Here is a 19721-nt window from a genome sequence, read left to right as displayed (position 1 = left end):
CTCGCACAAGTCAAAGTCAACACACGACGAAATCAAACAGTGAAACAATCTGTGGAGAGTGAGACAGAGAGAGATCAGAGATCACTAGAGAGCAAGAGCAAACCACCTTCTTCTTCTTCTTCTCTTCTTCCTCTGCACTGCAGCTAGCTCTCTGCTCCGCCATGTGCCGCGGATCACTCCTCCTCCGTGTTCATGCCGCGCTGCTTCTCCTCGCGGCGCTCCCGGCGCTGATCGCCGGCCAGCCGTGGCAGATATGCGGGGACAACGGCAACTACACGGCGAACAGCACCTACCAAGCCAACCTCAAGCAGCTCGCCGCGGCGCTCCACAAGAACGTCTCCTCCGGCACCGGCCGCCTCTTCGCCTCCGGCGCCGTCGGCGCCGTGCCGGACGCCGTCTACGCGCTCGCGCTCTGCCGCGGCGACATCAACGCCACCGCCTGCGCCGACTGCGTCGGCACCATCTTCCAGGACGCGCAGCAGCTGTGCCCCTACCGCAAGGAGGTGTCCATCGTCTACGACAGCTGCTACCTCCGCTTCTCCAACCTCGACTTCCTCTCCTCCGCCGACAACTCCGGCGTCGTCGACCTCTACAACACCGGGACCGTCTCCGGCGACGTCGGCCGCTACGACCGCGCGGTGACGGGCCTCCTCAACGCCACGGCCAGGTACGCGGCGGGCAACACCAACGCGTCGTCCAGGCTGTTCGCGACGGGGGTGATGGTCGGGTTCGACGCCCAGTTCCCCAAGATCTACGCCATGGCGCAGTGCTCGCCGGACCTGTCGCCGGCGCAATGCGGGCTGTGCCTCGGCGCCATGGTGGCGCGGTGGTGGCAGACGTTCGAGCCCAACACGCAGGGCGCCAGGAGCGTCGGCGCGCGCTGCAACATGCGGGTCGAGCTGTACTCGTTCTACAACGTCCCTTCCATGCTGCAGCTGCAAGCCGAGGCCGTCTCGCCGTCGCCATCGCCGGCGCCGGCGCCGGCAGGGAAGCCACCTGCTGTGCCGGGCACTACAGGAGGTGAGCTTAGCTGACTTTACTACTATGCATATTAATTAGGAGTACTCTGCTTCCATCTTTTGTTCCCTGAAAATTATTGTACCTATTGTGATGCTGGACGTATGATAGCTTAACTAATGCCATTATAATTTTGCAAAGTTTGAGATATGCCATCGGTATCTCAATGACATGTAGGACCCACATGAGTCAATGACATGTGGGTCAGGATGGCATGGTTCCAATTTTGCAAAATTATAATGGCATGGTTTCAATTTTCCCTTTTAGGTTAAGTACAGTTCAGAATTTTCATCACGCCAACTAATGCATAGTTTAAGCAAGAAACGTCCGAATTTCTCTTGGTATTAACTAGATGAATGCCTAGATTTTCCATGATTCGATCCAGACCTGTTGCTGTCATGCTAGTTAGCGTATAGTTCACTACTATTCCGTACTAGTGTATACTAGTACTCCTATCATACAGTTGACTAAGTCTACTTTTTCCACCGACTAATTTCTTAGAGACATTTTTATTTAGGGAATATAATCTCGAAATCAACCTAATCCACAAGACAAAATTGTGCAATATGATACTAGTAATACGTGCTTGGTTTCTCTGTATGTGATTCAATTATCTGTCAGTCGCCTAACTTTCAGTTGTTTGATCAGCTAGTAGTTAAGTGAATGCAAGGAAAAAAAAAGGCACTCTCTTCTTACTCTGAAAATTTACACCATCTTTTCTGAGAAGAATCTTGTGTCATGTATTTTTCTGTTTGTTTGGGAACAGTTGTCTATCTTTTCGTCTTCTGCTTACTGTTCTAAATTCAGTAACTGCAGGCAGCACCACATGTGCAATGGCAATCTAGAAGCTATGACTTGTAGTCATGTTTATATATGGGGATATAAACACAGGCATACAGCTGTTACCAACTTTAGATTGTCAAATTGGTAGTTTGTAGTTTCGACTAGATATTGTTATTAACATTAGTTAGTTTATGCATTTCACTCAAGCAATGGGAATTAGAGTGGAGCACTAGTCAAGAAAAGCTAACAGTGAGTGTTATGACCATAATGTATAACATTGATAGGCCAGTGCCAAACTGCCAATGTGATATCACGATTCATTACCTATCTGGAATGCCATTTTAGACCCAAAATAAAAATAGGCGTGCAATAATGATCTTGCAGAATGCTGGGTTAGCTTATCTGAAAGGCTATCCTTGCTAGTTGCTTACTGTTCAACACCAAATGGCAGTTTTTACACAAAATTTGAGTTTTCGGAGGCAAATATTTCACACAATCTCTATCACATGGAAAATTTCAAAGAATCTGCAATCGCTATCTTACTTTTCAAGTGTGAACTCATCATCAGTTCCTCCTGGTTTGCTTTCTGCTAACCGTGTCTTGAGAATCTTTCACCACAACCATACTACTTTTTTCCCATGTGTAATACGGAGTATAATCTACAGGGAAAAGGAGAAACGGAGCAGATAAAGTTCTTGCAATTGTAATGCCTATAGTTGCTGCCATACTGGCAGTCACTGTAATTGGCTTTTGTTTCTGGAGGAGGAGAAGACCAGAAAAAGCACCTCCACCAGGACCGCTCCGATGTGAGTCCCCTGAAGTCTGAGCACTTAAAATCATGTGGTAACAAATTAAATGATTCATTTGTTCTGTGTTCACTTTATAATTGATCTATGGCAGCCGCATCTCGTTCGGAGGACTTTGAGAGTATTGAGTCACTTTTTCTTGATCTATCAACACTCCGAATCGCAACAGATAACTTCTCCGAAAATAACAAACTTGGTGAAGGAGGATTTGGTGTTGTTTATAAGGTATTGATAGGCTTCTAGCATCTTTATCGCAACAAAAGTAAGTAGAACCTGCACCAGATAACAGGTATATATATTCATTTGTGCAGGGATCCCTACCACATGGTGAAGAGATAGCAGTAAAGAGGCTCTCACAAAGCTCTGTGCAAGGAATGGGGGAGCTGAAAAATGAGCTGGTTTTGGTTGCCAAGCTCCAGCACAAGAATCTTGTCCGTTTGGTCGGTGTTTGTCTAGAAGAGCATGAGAGGATGCTTGTCTATGAATACATGCCCAATAGAAGCTTGGATACCATTCTTTTTGGTGCATTTCCCCTCCGTGCATTCTAAAAATTTGTCAACATTAATTTGCACAAGTAATTCATGTCCCCTGATGCTTCTCATTTTCATGAGACAGATGCTGAGAAAAGCAGTCTGCTAGACTGGGGAAGAAGGCTGAAAATAATAAACGGAGTCGCTCGAGGAATGCAGTATCTCCATGAAGATTCCCAGCTGAAGATCGTTCATCGGGACCTTAAGGCAAGCAATGTTCTTCTAGACTCTGATTACAACCCCAAGATTTCAGACTTCGGCTTGGCGAGGCTCTTCGGAGGCGACCAAACGCAGGACGTCACAAATCGCGTTGTCGGGACATAGTAAGCACATCCAGTCATCCATCAACACCCATGACAGACAGATCAAAGATTGTGCATCAGATATCGTCAAAGTTAACCATGTTCTTAATTTATCTGCAGTGGATACATGGCGCCAGAGTACGCGATGCGTGGGCACTACTCCGTCAAGTCAGACGTGTTCAGCTTCGGCGTCCTGGTCCTGGAGATCGTCACGGGGAGGAGGAACAGCGGCTCCTACTACAGCGAGCAATCCGGCGATCTCCTAAGCATCGTGAGCACCACCAACTTCTTAGCTCAATTTGAGCAAACCAACATTACATTTCTCGCAGTGACAATTCAGTAAAAAAATGGTGATCTCTGACGACGATGCAGATATGGGAGCACTGGACCATGGGAACCATCATGGAGATGGTGGACCGGTCCATGGGCGAGCGCGCGGCGGGCGGCGAGATCGCGAGGTGCATCCACGTCGGGCTGCTCTGCGTGCAGGAGAACCCGGCGAGCAGGCCGGCCATGTCGGCGGTGAACGTGATGCTGAGCAGCGGCACGGTGTCGCTCAAGGCACCGTCCAGGCCGGCGTTCTACATCCGGAAGGGCGGCGGCGACGACGGCGGCGGCACGGGGTCGTACTCGGGGTCGTTCGTCGGCACCTTGCCGTCGTCCGGCAGGTCGGCGCCCATGTCGCCCAACGAGGTGTCCATCACTGAGCTCGAGCCGAGATAAGGAAGAAAAATGTAGCAGAGCCATGTCATGTCACAGGAGTGAAGGGCTCCGGGGATGCCTAATTTGTGATTTTGTGTGCTGTGATGGTGTCCTCAAGATGCTACAATGTATAGAAACAGGCAGTAATCGTTGGCAAGAACAAAATGCCAGCAAAACAGTATAGCACTTTAGTGTTGTCTTTTAACTCTTATGGCGAATTATGCTGAGATAATTGCATGATTTGCAGGTGTTCATTACAAATATATTACCCTCGTTTCATATTATAAGTAGTCTTGACATTTTTCTTACTTTAACTTTTTCAAATTTAACTAAGTTTATAAAACAAAATTAACATCTACAACAACAAATCAGTTTTATTAACATGTAATATATTTTTGTAGTATGTTTGTTTTATGTTGAAAATATTGTTATATTTTTCTATAAATTTAATCAAACTAAAAAATGTTGATTAGTTAAAAAGGTCAACTTATATAATATTGAAAAGAATAGAGTAGTGTACTCACTGGTACATGATTTATGTGGTTGAACATATTCGAGCCCACATGTCTACGTATGCCAAATGCTCAACTCAACAGGTAAATCAAGATACATAGGAGGAGGTAAATAAATCATAGTGCACTGGAGGAGGATCTACCTTGCAGGACATTGCCAGATATTCCTAGGGGGAATGGGAATAGGTGTTATGTGGATGCTGCTTGGGTGAATGGTTTAGCACAATATTTTTCCACATGCCAAACTCTCATAATGCGCTCTTTATAAAAGCTAGTACTATCTTGATAGCTCAATCTTCTTTGTAGGCAGAATTACTGGCTCTGATGGCAATGGAGATCGCAAAATTTCTTGACTTTGCAGGTACCATCTTTAACGATAAGAAACTTCGATGCTGAACCATGACATTGGAGTCTCAGACGGTCAGACCCTGAAAGTTTGATGCAAGTCAAATGGATTATCAACAGACAACAGGGTAGCCGACAAGATAGCCAAGGATGGTAGACATGAACAATCTTCTGATACGGTTCATATTTTGTCAAAATATGTTGCATATTTAAAGTTTTTTTTTTTTAAAAAAAGAGGCCACATGTCTACAGTGAACAGTGCGTCAGACTGGCAGTGCAGATAGCAATTACCTTTCTTTAATCCTCTTGTTAATCACAGATTCTATTGTATTAATCCATCGCCCATTTGACATCAGATCATCCCTGTGCTGTGTGCTCGATCCAGATCTCCCGCCGGTAGCCACCGCGCGTGGTCGCCGCGGCGGCATCGGCATGGCGTCCGAGCTGCGCGCCCTCGCCGCGGTCTCGGCCGCCGCGGCCGCGGCCATGGCGTACGCGCGCTTCGCCACCGCGCGCCTGGCCCCGGGCGTCCCGCGCCTCGCCGCGCTCCTCCCGGTGCTCGCCCTCCTCCCGTTCCTCCCCTTCGCCTTCGCCTCCATCCACCTCCGCACCATCTCCGCCTTCTCCCTCGTCTGGCTCTGCGCCTTCAAGCTCCTCCTCCTCGCCGCGGGACGCGGGCCGCTCCACCCGTCGCTCCCGCTCGTCCGCTTCGCCGCCTGCGCCGCGCTGCCCATCAAGGTCGTGGACGACGAGAAGCGGAAACCCACCACCTCCACCTCCTCCTCCTCCCGGCGTCTCGCTCCGGCGTTCGTGCTGTCCTACGCGGCCAAGGCGGCCGTCTTCGCGGCGCTCGTCTCGGCCAGGTGCTACCGGGAGGGGATGCCGGCGTACGCGGTGGTGGCGTTCGACGGCGCGCACGTCTACCTGATGCTGGAGCTCTTCCTGGCGTCCGCCGCGGCGGCCGCGCGCGTGGTGCTCGGCGCGGAGCTGGAGCCGCAGTTCGACCGGCCCTACCTCGCCACGTCGCTCGCCGACTTCTGGGGGCGGAGGTGGAACCTCATGGTCCCCGCCGTGCTCCGCCCGAGCGTGTACCTCCCCGTGCGCGCCCGCCACGGCGCCGCGGCGGGCGTGGCCGCGGCGTTCCTCGTGTCGGGGCTCATGCACGAGGTGCTGTTCTACTACATCACCCTCGACCCGGGCTGCACCACGGGCGAGGTGACCGCGTTCTTCGCGCTCCACGGCGCGTGCGTGGTGGCGGAGCGGTGGTGGCTGGAAGAAGCTCGTCGTCGCGCGTGGAGGTGGAGGGCGCCGCGGCGGGCGGTGGCGACGGCGATGACGCTGGCGTTCGTGACGGGGACGGGGTCGTGGCTGTTCTTCGCGCCGGTGACGCGGAGCGGGCTGGACAAGGCCATCGTGGCGGAGTGCGAGGGGTTCATGGCCTTCTTGGAAGAGGCCGGGTGGAAGGCGGCCGCCGCGGCCCGTTTGCTTCCGTCGTGAAGGCCCATGTTGTAACCGAGCAGCTGTTCGTGGGCTGTTCAGCTGATTCATGTTGTAACGGCCCATGTCAAGTCTTTCCCTTTGTATTGTGGCCCGCGGCCTAACTCGATTCACGGCCAATCCAAAACAGGTTAAGAAGCAGTCCAACTCGCAATGAGAGAAGTGACGAGATGGATCAAACAGTTGCGGAATAAGTGCACTTACCATCCCTCATCTTTACGTAGAGTTTGTTTGATATCCCTTAACTCTAATACCAAAAATCTTCACCCCTAAACTATACAAAACCGTGTAATTTGAGTCTCATAGCAGTATGAATGTTTAGTTTCACAGACGTGACATCCTAGTCAGCAAAAATAAAAATAAAAAAAAATGTGGGGCTTGCGTGTCAGGTCCTTTTTGTTCCTTCTCTTTTATTCCCAAGAGAGGGAGGTGACCGATGAGAGAGTGGGGGAGAGGCTGGCGAGCCTGGGAGGGAGGGGGAGACGGCCGACTCACCCTTCCGAGCTCGCCGACCTCCTTGCAAGGGAGGTAGAGGCGAGAGAGGGAGGGGAGGCGGCTGACGAAAACGGCTGGGCTCCTGCCGTCCCGCGTCGCTTGCAGATGCCTCATGCTGCTCCGTCCTCGTCGATTGAATCTGTTGCTGTAGATTCATGTTGCTGGCCGGAGTGTGGAGTCAACGCAACGCGACGGCTCCAGTCTCCTGGGCGCGGCATTGGCTAGAGAGGGGAAGGGCGGAGCCCGGTATCACCGAGCTCGAGCGGTAGCCTCGACTCCTCTCTCCTGAGTAGCACGGGCGGCGGGAGAGACGACGATAGCGGTGGTCGGCAGTCTGGACTTGCCATCATCCACCTCGACCTTGTGGTGGCGCCATCCTCACCCTCAGTTTCCCCACACCCGCACGTTCCAACGACCCCTTTCCTTGCCCTCATCTTTGATGTTGCTGGCCGCAGTCCTCATCGTCCGCCTCCCCGCACCTCGCCTTGACCTCGTTGGTCACACCTTCCTTGGCGTCCACCTCCCCGTGCGCCGCCTTGACCTCGCCAGCCGCGCCGTCCTCGGCGTCTGCCTCCCGCCTTGATCTCGCTGGTCGCGCCTTTGTCGGCCTTCACCTCCTTGTGCTAGAATGGCTGCGGGTGGAACGGCTGGTAGAGCTGGTCGGATGATGTGGAGGGGCGGGGGCAAAGGGGAGCTTGTCAGGTGCGGGAAGCGATAATGGTAGCAGTGGTGCAGGGTGAAGGGGATGTTCTGGCGGTGGTGGTGCAAGGCCGCAGTGGTGGAGGCGATGCGGGGCTGGGATGAGGGGCACCATGCCTGACAAGTGGGCCCGGAGATCTGTTATGCCAGAAAAACAAGGTAAAGTAGGATTTATACTGCTATGGGACCTAAGTTGCATGGTTTTGAATACTTAAGGGGTCAATATTTCCGGTATTGAGAATTAGGGATTTCAAACAAACTCGACGTAAAGTTGAGGGATGGCCAGTAGACTTATTCCAACAGTTGCATGTTGGTGCCCATTTGCCAAAGTCTAGCCGAATGGCTTTCCTAAAAAAAAAAAAGGTTCGCAGTGTGTTAGGAACAAAAACGAATTTCAAATCTTCTTTTTCACATCGCCACTATTGTGTCACTCAAGTAGACAAGGATATTGAGAAGGTAGGGAGAAGTTACCTTAATTAAGGTATTGAAATCCTTATTATAAAATTTTGGTAAATATAAATTACTTTTTCAAGTACCGTAAAATTTCTTAACCAGAGTTAGTTAAATTTCTCGCGCAAGTTTTTCTCACCCAGAACTTACTGTCTGTGAACCGTCAGATTGCTTGGAGATTCGTGCATACAGATGAAGGGGAAAAAAAATAAAAATCTTTGCGCTTGCAGGTAACAGAGATTGATACCACAACCTCAGGAACCAGTACTTTGCATTTAGCAACCACACCCAATAACCATTTTTTTATTAATGACATACCGTTTGCATTGAGTTACATGCAACTATAGCAGTTATAATGTAACTATGCTACAATTATACTATAGCTACATTTGCATGTTTTTCACTGAAAAACTCACGAAAGTTTTATAGATAGTCCCTTCTCAGTTAAATCTGCATTTCTTTTGAGCTTTTCGGATGGGCTATTCCCTTGATTAATGAGCACAAATTCTGATCTTCTAAGTAGTGAATTTTTTTTAGAGTAAATTGCAGTTTGTGTCATGTATTATTACCCTTGTTGCAGCTTAGACAGGGTCTTAGCCATGATTTTCACTTTGGACCACATAACCTTGCCATTTGTTTCACTCCACACCACCCCCTCATCTTCTCCAAGTCAGGCAGCCCATCGCCGTTGCCCCTTTCTTTGCTGCTATTATCCTCTCTCCCAACCTATTCTCGTTATGCTATCACTGATCAGGAGGAGGTAGAAGTGCGACTGCTTCCCATACTCTAGTCACCCTATCCAATATAGAGGGAGGAGTAGCAGATCATCACAGGTTCAGCACCGCTTCAGGTGCTCAAGCTGAGATGAAGCACATGGTGATAGAGCTGAAGTTGCTGGTGCCTGAGCTCGAGCTTGGGAGCAGTACAACAGCGCTTCGTCAGCTAGGGACTAGAATAGGCAATGTTTCTTGGGCTCAAATATATGTAGGTTGCTTTCACCAGGGAGCTCAATCCCAAACACAGATGGAGAAGATGAAGACTTCAGCATGCTAATGACCAAATTAAACTAATCGTATCACCTCACCTGGCATGCTAATTTTAGCTACCAAACACAAGGGAGGACATGGTAATGCTCAAGCTCAAGCTCACATACAGTGGCTTCAGCTCAACGAAGAAGAGAAGAGAGGGGAGATGGAGGAAACACCGGTCCAATTTGAAACTTGTGTAAAGTTGTACAAAGTGAAAATATTACTTGTCCCTAGTCGAGTGTGTAACTCTGGTAATAAAAGGTAGCCCAATGTGCAATTCACTTATTTTTTTTTAAAAAATAACTCTCTATGCAAAAGTTTTTCTTTACAAATCAAAAATATATATAATTAGATTTGTGATAATTAACATTTAATTAATCATGCACTAGTTACCGCAATGTTTTCCATGCTGGAAAAGCCCAAAACTCCCCAAAGGAACACAATATACTTTGGAACTTACTCCATTCCTTTTATATTTTATATTGTAAGTCACTTTGATTTATAAGAAAATATAACAACATTTAAAAAAAACATAGTATTAAAATATATTAAATGTAATATTTAATAAACCTAATTTGATGTTGTGTATATATAAGTTACTCAATAAATATGGTTAAACCTCTAAAGAAGTTTGAATAAAAACAAAAGGGTGAATAGCCAATACGGTCCCTGAAGTTTCGCTTCGGGCTCAATTTAGTTCTCGATATTTCAAATCGCCCAAACAAATCCTCCAAATTAATTATTTAGATTAATATAGTTCTTAGACCCACAAAAAAGGCCAACTGAGCATGCCAATTGCCAAGTCATCCTCGCATGCAACAGTATGGATAAAATGACCATCCTACCCTTATATAACATATAGAAAAGAAAAAAAAAGACACAAACAGAACAAATAATAGGACAGCCTAGGGTCAACATTGTTGCGGAGGGTGGCCGACAAAGGAATTTACACGATCAGTGCTTGGCTGCAGCAATCGTAAGTGACAATTCTAAAACAACCATATACGTGTGAAACATTTATCTTCTTTTTTTTCTTTCTTTTTTATATGGTATATAAGGGTAGAATGATCATTTCATTCATACCGCTGCACGATGATGACTTGGCTTGCTCACGTGGCACTTTTTTTGGGTCCAAGGACTATATTAATCCAATAATTAATTTGGAGGACTTGTTTCGACGATTTTAAACCTCAAGAACTGAACTGGACCCGAAGCAAAAACTCTAGGGACCATATGAGCTATTCACCCAAAACAAAATCGAAACTACTTTAATATGAAACGTATAAAACGGAGTGAGTACAAGTTACAAACAACTCTGTGTTTCCCTTTCGGGTTTTATCACCGTGGCCACATGTTGTGGTCTCGTTCGTAGTATATGCCGATTTTTTGGAGTTGGACACGCGAGTCACCCATGTCGATTTGCCGATCGGTTGGGCTTCCACGATGTGGCGGCTTTTATGCGCGTGGCGTGGTACCAGACGCGCGTGCGCATATGGCAACGCAAATTGCTGTTCTTTCGAGGAATAACAATATGCAAGTTGTTGTTCTGTTCCATGGATTTTCATCGTGCTAAGCTAGTTAATGCGTGCGATCGAATTATTGTTATCGTCTGAAAATGCGGTCTCCAAGATGATCGAGGCATGGCCATGAGATCTGCCACTATCTAAAACCTCCCAGTATTGATCAGTAGCTCCAAGCTAGGGCCATTTTGAGCGAGCAGTAATGAAAACACGTTGATTTGATAGAAATGCATGCTCACAACAATGGATTGAAAATAGACAATATATACAACATTTATCATTTAAATGCTCTGGAAAAATTTCATGTTAATTGGACAAATAACAAACAAATCTATTCATCTATCTGTGTGAGATCAAATTGTAACAACTTAGATTAGAAGAAGAAATTAACATCATTACTGTAGGAAAAGTTCTAGTTAATAAGGAAAATAGTGATTAAATCTGGTCATCCATCCAAACCGAATTACAGTAACAAATAAGATTAGAACAGGACTAATTTCTAATTATTAATTTTAATTTTGAAATTCAATTAATATAAGATGCAAGATGGAGACTACAAGATGACCGAGTACAGCATCATATTTATCAATTCCAGATGGATTTATTAATGAAGGCAAAAGAATAAAATAAAATTGAGACTCATATTGAATACAACTTGTGTTAACTTCAAAATTACTTTATCAAGAAAATAAATTGAAACGGACCATCTACAACTTAAAAAAAGTTCATGTTGGTCACTACCTACTAATAAATGCTATTTTGAATTTCAAGAATTATGGAAATAATATAATACTTCCTCCATCTCAGTTTAATCATCACCTAAACAAATAGCGTAGGGACCAAGGATAACAAAATCTTCATCATTCTGAAATTAATTCTCATCAGTTAAGGTGCTACGTCGTTTCGTATCCTGTGGATTACATAAAGTTTTAAATATTGCATGTAGTTGCACTAACATAAATTAATTTTGGTTGGTTACTCTGTGCACAAATAAATGAAGATGTGCTTGTTAGATGATGATCATTTTAGAAAGAACTCTGAAACCTTAGATGACGATCAAACTGGCATAGAGTGAATATATACTAAATTGGGGCTTCAAGGCAAGTACAACTAAGTGTTTATTAATTTCGAAATTTTAAATTAGTAAACCATAAAAGCAGAAAGTAAAATAAAATAAAGAATATAGCCCAGATGCCTGTTTGGAAATACTATTTTAAAATTTGAATGTATTAATAAAATCATTTTTAAGGTATAGAGCAGTGTATAATGCAAATATTTTGCACGGACGCACCTCTGGGTTTCAACATAGGAGGCTGTTGATTTACGTTTGACTATTCGTTTATTAAAAAAATTATACGATCAACATTTATTTTGTAGTAAGTATAATTTATCATTAAAGGTTTTTTAACAAGATGTATATTTTCAAGAAAATTAAATAAATAAAATAGTCAGTAAGGGTGGCATATATTATAAGCTAGCTTACAAGCTAAAAACTCTAAATCTAAACAAACGGGTTGATTCTTCATTTAGTTTTCTTAAAGCCAAAAGCCATTTTATACTGGTAAGCCCAGGTTGGAGAATTTTTTTTATGTGAAGCGGGGAATGACTTCACCAATTAAACCTAATGCTTTAAACCCATAGGCTTATAAAATTTTTAAGCTTAAAATTAGCAAAGTATAAGCTAATAAACCTAATAATAAAAGGCCCTAAAAGAACCAGTGGTAGTATATTTTTAGAAAAATCCCTTTGGGTCTCACCGTGCTGGCTGATGATGATCAGACCGAAGATGTTCGGTTTCCTAACACCATGCAGGTATGCACCAAAAGAAACGGAAGGAAATGGTTTAATATATCGTTAGGCAGTGCTTGACTAATTAACCATTTTCCACCCACATAAACCAACTGCAGAAAAACAGCAGCAAGTGGGGTCATCAGTAGTTTCTCCATCCTGCTGTCGTTGTCCCAACGAGGGGCTAGCTGCATCATCCAAAAACGAAAAAGAAGAGGATAAGAAAACCAAGCTGCATTCGCCAAGAAGGTAACTGTGTAACACTACTACCCTCAACGAGCGTTAATGTGATTCGTTTGAGATGGGTAAAAAAATATATATCCCATTTAAAATACCCTGGTGATATTTAAAATATTCTTAGTATGGAATACCGTTTGTGATGTATGACTATGGTTAATATACCCTAGTGATATTAAAAATACATTTTAGTGTTTTTAGTGTATTTAAAATTCAAAACTCGTAAATTACCATCGGTGAAGGTTCTTAATTAATTATAACCAGTCACGAATAAGTCATCGGTGAATGGTGTTCACCTGATATAGATAAGATTTTTTTCATCGGTAACCACTGATCCGTGACGAGGTTTTATCTGTAACATATATAGGTTGTCACCCGCTATGAACGAGGGGTTATGTTGCAGCGTAACAGGCGGATGATGCCAAAGTGGGGCATAAGTGGAGAGCGGGAGCAGCTAGCCAAGCCAGATATGGATTGAATCATAGAGGACAGAACGGATCGAGTACGTCCACTAAGCAGAGCGTGCAGAGAAACTGAGAAAGCGAACCCAAAGGTAGCTAGCTAGATCAGTTTGCGAGACATTTGTGCGTGGTGGAGCAAACGCACGTACTGGTCTTTGGGGGGACTTGACCGTGAAAAAGAGGCATATACGTACGGTCGGGGGTCACGCAATTGCCAATTGGAGATAAGTTAGGTTCATGATTCCAGTGGAATCCGGTTTAGATTTCACGAAATCCGAACTTTTCAGACCGGGCCAAAAGCACAAACCAATCGGTTTTCGATCAAGTTAAAAAGAAATCAAACTGAATTTTAAATTTTTGACAAATTTAACTGGATTTCATTGGTTTTTGTCAGGTTTTCGATAGATTCCGCGAAATCCGATGAAACCGCTTACTTAACATGTGAGCAGATTTCAATCTGGTGTCGGAATTGTGAACCCTGGTGAGATGACTCAAGTGTAGACTTCTTTCCATGAACATTTAGATGCTTGCAAGAGATGAGTATTAGGACATCAACAATATATATGGCAAATTGATCCATATAGATGGGACCTACATAAATAATTTATCCTTATGCAATCTCCACAATGTATATAGATACAAGGTATCATTAGAAGAAGAGAGAGGAATAGAGATAGATAATATAATTTATTCCATATGGGTAGTCCATATGCATATGGGTATCTTTTGCTATTTTTTCTATATGGACTAGTAGCACAATGGTAATAGGTGGTTGAATGAAATATTCTATTGCTTATGGACTACTTTTACACCACATTGTGGATGTCCTTATCAATATAAACACTTCCGTTGTAAGTAGACTTTACTCATGCATATGAAATTATGAACCAAGTAGAAACAAAGAAACGAAGAATATAAAGATGTTAGCATGCATGGAAATACGGTTAGGCACTAGTAGGTCTTGATGTAATTATTTTCTACTCCATAACACAAAACTGCGATGTCAGGTTGTGGAGTCATCGATGGCTTTTTCATGTTGGTACTGAGATACATGCACTCCCTTGTAGATAAGGGGGATGTGTTATAATCAAACTAATGTCATATTGAGTTCACAATTCCGATAATAACCCCATTTTTTAAACTTAATAGGTAAGTAATGTCAAATCATTATTCCCACATCGTTTTTTACATTATTTAAACATATACATTATCATTTTAATAATGTATAACATGTATTCACATATTTCGGAGCAAAGCGTAGGATATTAAATAGTTAATTTCTTATTTATATTTAGTGCTAAAGAACACCAAGTAGAGTGCCTCATAGTCGCCCACCAGGCCCACTCACCTTCCCTCATCTCTCCCACTTATCTGCTGATGTAAAAAGAAAAAAATAATCTGAACACTGGTTCTCACTAGGCTCTCCAATTGGCCCATCCCCTTCCTCCCCCACTCTCTCATCCTAATAAAAAATAATTCTCCCCTCTGCTATATCGTTCTTAAATAATTGTCTTAGCAACCAATTTACATAAACATTTGTTTTCTAAATAACTAGGTTTACTCTCGTGATGAAAAACAATATTCTAATACCTCCGGAATTAAAAAACTTATACCCTCCATCACCACATTTATTTAAGGATTCTAGTTTGTTTTAGAAAAACTAATGATAGAAAAAATAATTAAATCACCCTTATTAATGTATTAAATAGAACTGGAGGTACCTAATGGGATAAGTAGTACTCCTCAATCCATTACATTTGAAGATAAATTTTGAATGTCCCAATCCTTTACATCTACGTATGGAAAGAGTAACTTAGTAATTTATTTACCCGAATATTGGTTCTCTCGGTAGGTCCTCCCTACCATCCAAATGCAAAAAAATATTTAGTCTCAAGCTATTTTGGCATTAAAAACTGGCGTCGGGCGCCTGATGGGGGTTGGAAAAAACGGACACCCATGTCAGCATGACATCAGCATGCAAACTACTTTAAACTATTTTTTCTCTTAAATTATTTATCCAAATCATGATCCGATTGCACTATTAAATTTGTTGCAATTAAATCTTTAAAACAAGACCACGCATGTATATATTCTGATGAAAAAAATTATTTTATTATTGAATTATTTTTAAATTTTGCACGCTGTTCCACTAAGTATATCGGTATCGGAATTGTTTCACTAAGTAGATCGAAAATGTTTCAATCGTTTAAATCGGGCGCTGTTTCACCTTATATAAAATCAATGTTCCAGCAAATAGTGAAAGAATGTTTTAATTCACTGCAACATTTGATCCATACATAGTGAAACATTATAAATACATTAGGTGAAACATTTTTGGTGGAACAACAAATGAAACGAATTCCCTTAATAGAGGATTTCTATAATATGTGGCTGATTTGTTGCAACAGATCTGGGGAGAGCACCCGATTTTGTTCTCGCCCCGCCAGTCGCCCGAGCAGGAGGATTCTCATTAAAAACTATGTCAGTAATGTATTAAACTGAATTGGTTGTCTTGCTAGAATCTTAGTAAAAATGATACACTACTAATAGCTTATTTCACACGATAATAACTCTTCTTTACAATAATATTAAAATAGAGTTTCTATGATAATATTTTTTTAATACCAGATGGGGTGAAGTAAATTTTTTTAATCATAAGAAGAGGGAGTAGGGGGATGGTTAATTTACCTAATGTAAACAATATGTTGATCTCTTATAAATGTTTACATTTTGGCAGTGGCGATCGTAGGTACATTTTCCCGTTGTCCTCGGACCCCGGGTAAATTATTTAATTCTAACTAAATTATATGATGATAACTACTATATAAGTAAAATTAGATAATTATTACGCATTGAACCCCTGGTAATTTTTGTTCTGGGTTCACCACTGCATTTTGGCAGGATTAAAAATATACTAATAGAAATCGAAGGGCAAGCAAGATAAACAGAAAAGCGAAATTGCTCTGTTATAAGCTGTGAAAATTTGAGGGGGAAAAAGATGTAGCTAATTAAATTGTGGAAACCCCCATATATCGTTTCGACTTGTGTCAATATCTACGGGCGTTGCTAATGGGCGGGTGATCGCTGTGGGTGATCACCCCCATCTCCCCCTAACACGCTCCTCTCCCCCTTCCTCCTCTCCTTTTTCTTTTCCTACTACACCATAAATTTTTAAAAAATAAAAAAATAAAGTTGAAAAAATTTATGTATAGAAATACTATATATAAAAAATATTTGAATTCAAATTCAAATTTGAATCGGGTATATAAACTTTTGACTTATAAACTTTGGTTCTATAAACTTGAGGTGTATAAACTTTAGATATATAGAAAATACTATATTAAAAAATATTTGAATTTAAATTCAATTTTGAATCAGATATATAAATTTGAATTAGGTATATAAACTTTTGACTTATAAACTTTGGGTCTATAAACTTGAGGTGTATAAACTTTAGATGTATAGAAAATACTATATATAAAAAATATTTGAATTCAAATTCAAATTTGAATCGGATATATAAACTTTTGAGCTATAAACTTTAGATCTCTAAACTTTAGATGTGTAAACTTGAGGTGTACAAACTTTAGATGCATAAATTTACTAAAATAGGAAATTAAAGTAATGTGGTACCAAATAAGAAAACACGTGGAGGAGAGGTGAGCGATCACCCATTAGGAATCTCGAATGTCTACAGTCTACGTACGCTGCATTCATCCATGATCCATCCGGAGAGGAAAATGACAAATCAACAGTCATGCTAGGAGTGCTGTGGTTATCTCACCACATCTTTTGGTTGCTACTCCACTTGCTATAATCGTGCCATGCCAAAAAAGAAAAATAATAATAAAATCCTTCGTCGACCTAGCCCGGCCCAGTAGCAAATTAACCTGTATCTCTAGTTCTCTACACAGACTACACAAGGCCACTAGGTTGCAGGCACGGGACGGGACGCATGCACATCCAGAAACGAAATCACGAGTCCATGTCTCCATGAGCCTTGTTGCTCGCTATAAATTCCCATCGCGCTCGCGTCTTCCAGTATAGTCGTCGTCATATTTTACCCTGCTTTCCTCTGCCACTCGATCGCCACGGCTCGCAGGACAAGAGGCCATATGGCGCTCGCTCTCGCTCACCTCCTCCTTGCCGCCGCATTGCCGCTGCTCTTCCTCTCACGTGCAGGTAAACGGTGTAGTTGCAGCTCTGTATCAACGGCAGTGTGGTGTGTTGTTTTTTTTTTTTGTTTTTCTTGCTTATAATATATTGACGTGTAATTCTTTTGCGTGTTCGCGAAAAATGTTTTTCTCGCACAGCAGATGGGGGCGAGGTGGGCGTGTGCTACGGGAGGGATGGGAACAATCTGATAGATCCACCGTCCGTGGTTAGCCTTCTCAAGGCAAAGGGTATCACCATGGTGAGGATCTACGACGCCGACCCGACCGTGCTAAACGCGCTGGCCAACCAAAACATCAAGGTGATGGTGGCGATGTCCAATAGAGATCTGGCAGCTGGCGCCGCCAAGGATTTCAATAGTGCGCTCAGTTGGGTGAAAAACTACGTGTTGCCGTACTACCGTTCCTCACAGATTAACGGCGTGGCCGTGGGGAACGAGGTGTTTCAGCAAGCACCTGACCTGACCTCACAGCTGGTATCGGCCATGAGGAATGTGCAGGCGGCGCTGGCGAGGCTGGGCCTCGCCGACGCAATAAAGGTATCAACACCCATTAGTTTTGATTCAGTCAAGGTGTCATTCCCGCCATCCGCAGGTGTGTTCCAAGATAACATCGCCCAGTCGGTGATGAGTCCCATGATCGACTTCTTGCAACAAACCAACTCCTATCTCATGGTTAATTTCTACCCATATATTGCCTGGGCTAATTCTAATGGCCAAATCTCTCGTGATTATGCTGTATTTGGCCCCAACGCCTCTCCTGTGGTCGATCAAGCAAGTGGCATCACATACCATAGCCTCTTTGATGCTCAGCTAGATGCTGTTTACTTCGCTATAGACCATGTTTCAGGTGGTAGTGTGAGAGTCTCAATGGCCCAAGCAAGACGGGGGCGCCCGTCTCCAAGGATACCCGTGAAATGTACAGAATGTGGGCATCCCTCTGGTGGTCGGCTCCCCCAGTTGTCCACACTAGATGATGTTCAAGTAGACGTGGCTACAAAAGCCAACGCCCAAGCTTTTAACAATGGTCTTATCAGTCGTGCACTGTTCGGAGCCACCGGTATGCCCGATGTCTCCGTATACATCTTTGCTCTTTTCAACGAGAATTTGAAGGGCGGAGCATCTGTAGAACAAAACTTTGGCTTATTCTACCCAGACGGGACGGAGGTTTACCAAGTTGACTTTCACAATGGTGGTGGTGGTAATGTTTGCCCTACAAAAGCAAGTTGGTGTGTGGCAAATTCAGCAGTTGGGAGCACCCGGCTGCAAGCAGCGTTGGATTGGGCTTGCAGTAATGGTGCAGATTGCGGTGCTATCCAACCAGGCAAGACATGCTTTGCACCAAACACCTTGGTCGCACACGCATCTTACGCGTTTAATGACTACTACCAACGTAAGAGCCAAGCTAGCGGTACATGTGACTTCTCTGGTGCTGCTTTTATTGTCTACAAGCCTTCACCAAGTTAGTTTCCTCTCCATCCTTATTAAGTTTTCAGGATACTGTTTCTACATCTATGCATCCATTTCTTATTCGCTATTTGTTAACCAAAATGTATAAAGGTATCTGCGACCCGAACCCAAGCTGGTGCATTGCGAAACCGGAGGTTGGGGACACACGTTTGCAGAATGCGCTAGACTATGCATGCGGTAGCTGCGCAGATTGCAGCGCTATCCAGCGTGGTGCGCAATGCTTTGACCCTGACACCAAGGTAGCGCATGCAACCTATGCATTCAACGACTATTATCAGACTGCCGGTCGTGCCAGTGGGTCATGTGATTTTAACGGCGCCGCTACCATTGTCACACAACAACCAAGTGAGTTCACGTTCATTTTAGAATGCGTTCAATTAATATATCTCATACCACTTAAATCACATCCTTGCCTGAACAATAATTGAACGCTTTCGTTTCATGAGCAGTAAATGGTTTTCACTGGTGCTCATTTAATCATATTCTGCAGAGATTGGAAACTGCGTACTCCCACCAAACAACTCTTGAATGTACAGAAGACTCGGCAGTAAGAGGATGGGATTGAAGAATAAGTCCATATTCTCTAAGAAAGGAATAAGTCCATATTATGGTCAAATAAAAATAAGGACGACATTGTATGTATTCCGGTTTGGAATTTTAAGTAAGTAATAAATGTATCGTTCACTCGTGTTGAAATGAATAAGAAACTTAATTACTCTATGAAATTCCCAGTTAAACATATTCCAGAGAGATACATGTACATGAAATTCCTACGTGGCTTGTTCGCTTAATCCGAGAGAGAGAGAGAGTGAGGGGGATTGGAGGGAATTATGAGGGAATAATCCCACACCATAATAGTTATGGAATAAATCCCCTCGATCCCCTTGTGGGAGGGGTTAATCAAACAA

General features: G+C 43.6%; 3 protein-coding genes across 4 annotated transcripts; all 3 read left to right on the top strand.

Moving 5' to 3' along the window:
* The first annotated feature begins 15 nt into the window (after nt 1-15).
* LOC127779341 (cysteine-rich receptor-like protein kinase 10) lies at nt 16-4421 on the top strand. The gene is made up of 7 exons (XM_052306075.1): nt 16-1020; nt 2466-2606; nt 2701-2831; nt 2918-3128; nt 3222-3459; nt 3559-3709; nt 3811-4421. The coding sequence occupies exons 1-7, from the start codon at nt 162-164 to the stop codon at nt 4159-4161; spliced, it is 2082 nt and encodes a 693-aa protein (XP_052162035.1). The 5' UTR covers nt 16-161; the 3' UTR covers nt 4162-4421.
* Nucleotides 4422-5333: 912 nt separating this feature from the next.
* Nucleotides 5334-6837, top strand: LOC127780048 (probable long-chain-alcohol O-fatty-acyltransferase 5). Its single transcript, XM_052307006.1, has one exon. The coding sequence runs from the start codon at nt 5430-5432 to the stop codon at nt 6492-6494; it is 1065 nt and encodes a 354-aa protein (XP_052162966.1). The 5' UTR covers nt 5334-5429; the 3' UTR covers nt 6495-6837.
* A 10301-nt stretch (nt 6838-17138) lies between these two features.
* Nucleotides 17139-19520, top strand: LOC127779821 (glucan endo-1,3-beta-glucosidase 12-like). 2 transcript variants are annotated; one of them, XM_052306728.1, is made up of 4 exons: nt 17139-17354; nt 17486-18805; nt 18904-19158; nt 19304-19520. In XM_052306728.1, exons 1-4 carry the CDS (start codon nt 17288-17290, stop codon nt 19339-19341), a joined length of 1680 nt encoding a protein of 559 aa, XP_052162688.1. In that variant the 5' UTR covers nt 17139-17287; the 3' UTR covers nt 19342-19520. The 2 variants fall into 2 exon arrangements, with proteins under 2 accessions (XP_052162688.1, XP_052162689.1); XM_052306729.1 differs by having other exon boundaries at nt 17140-17354; nt 17489-18805.
* The last annotated feature ends 201 nt before the right edge of the window (nt 19521-19721 follow it).

The sequence above is a fragment of the Oryza glaberrima genome, chromosome 7, assembly GCF_000147395.1.
Source record: "Oryza glaberrima chromosome 7, OglaRS2, whole genome shotgun sequence".
NCBI classification, from domain to species: Eukaryota; Viridiplantae; Streptophyta; class Magnoliopsida; order Poales; family Poaceae; genus Oryza; species Oryza glaberrima.
The sequence above is the reverse complement of the archived record's forward strand: the minus strand, read 5'-3'. Positions and strand labels throughout refer to the sequence as shown.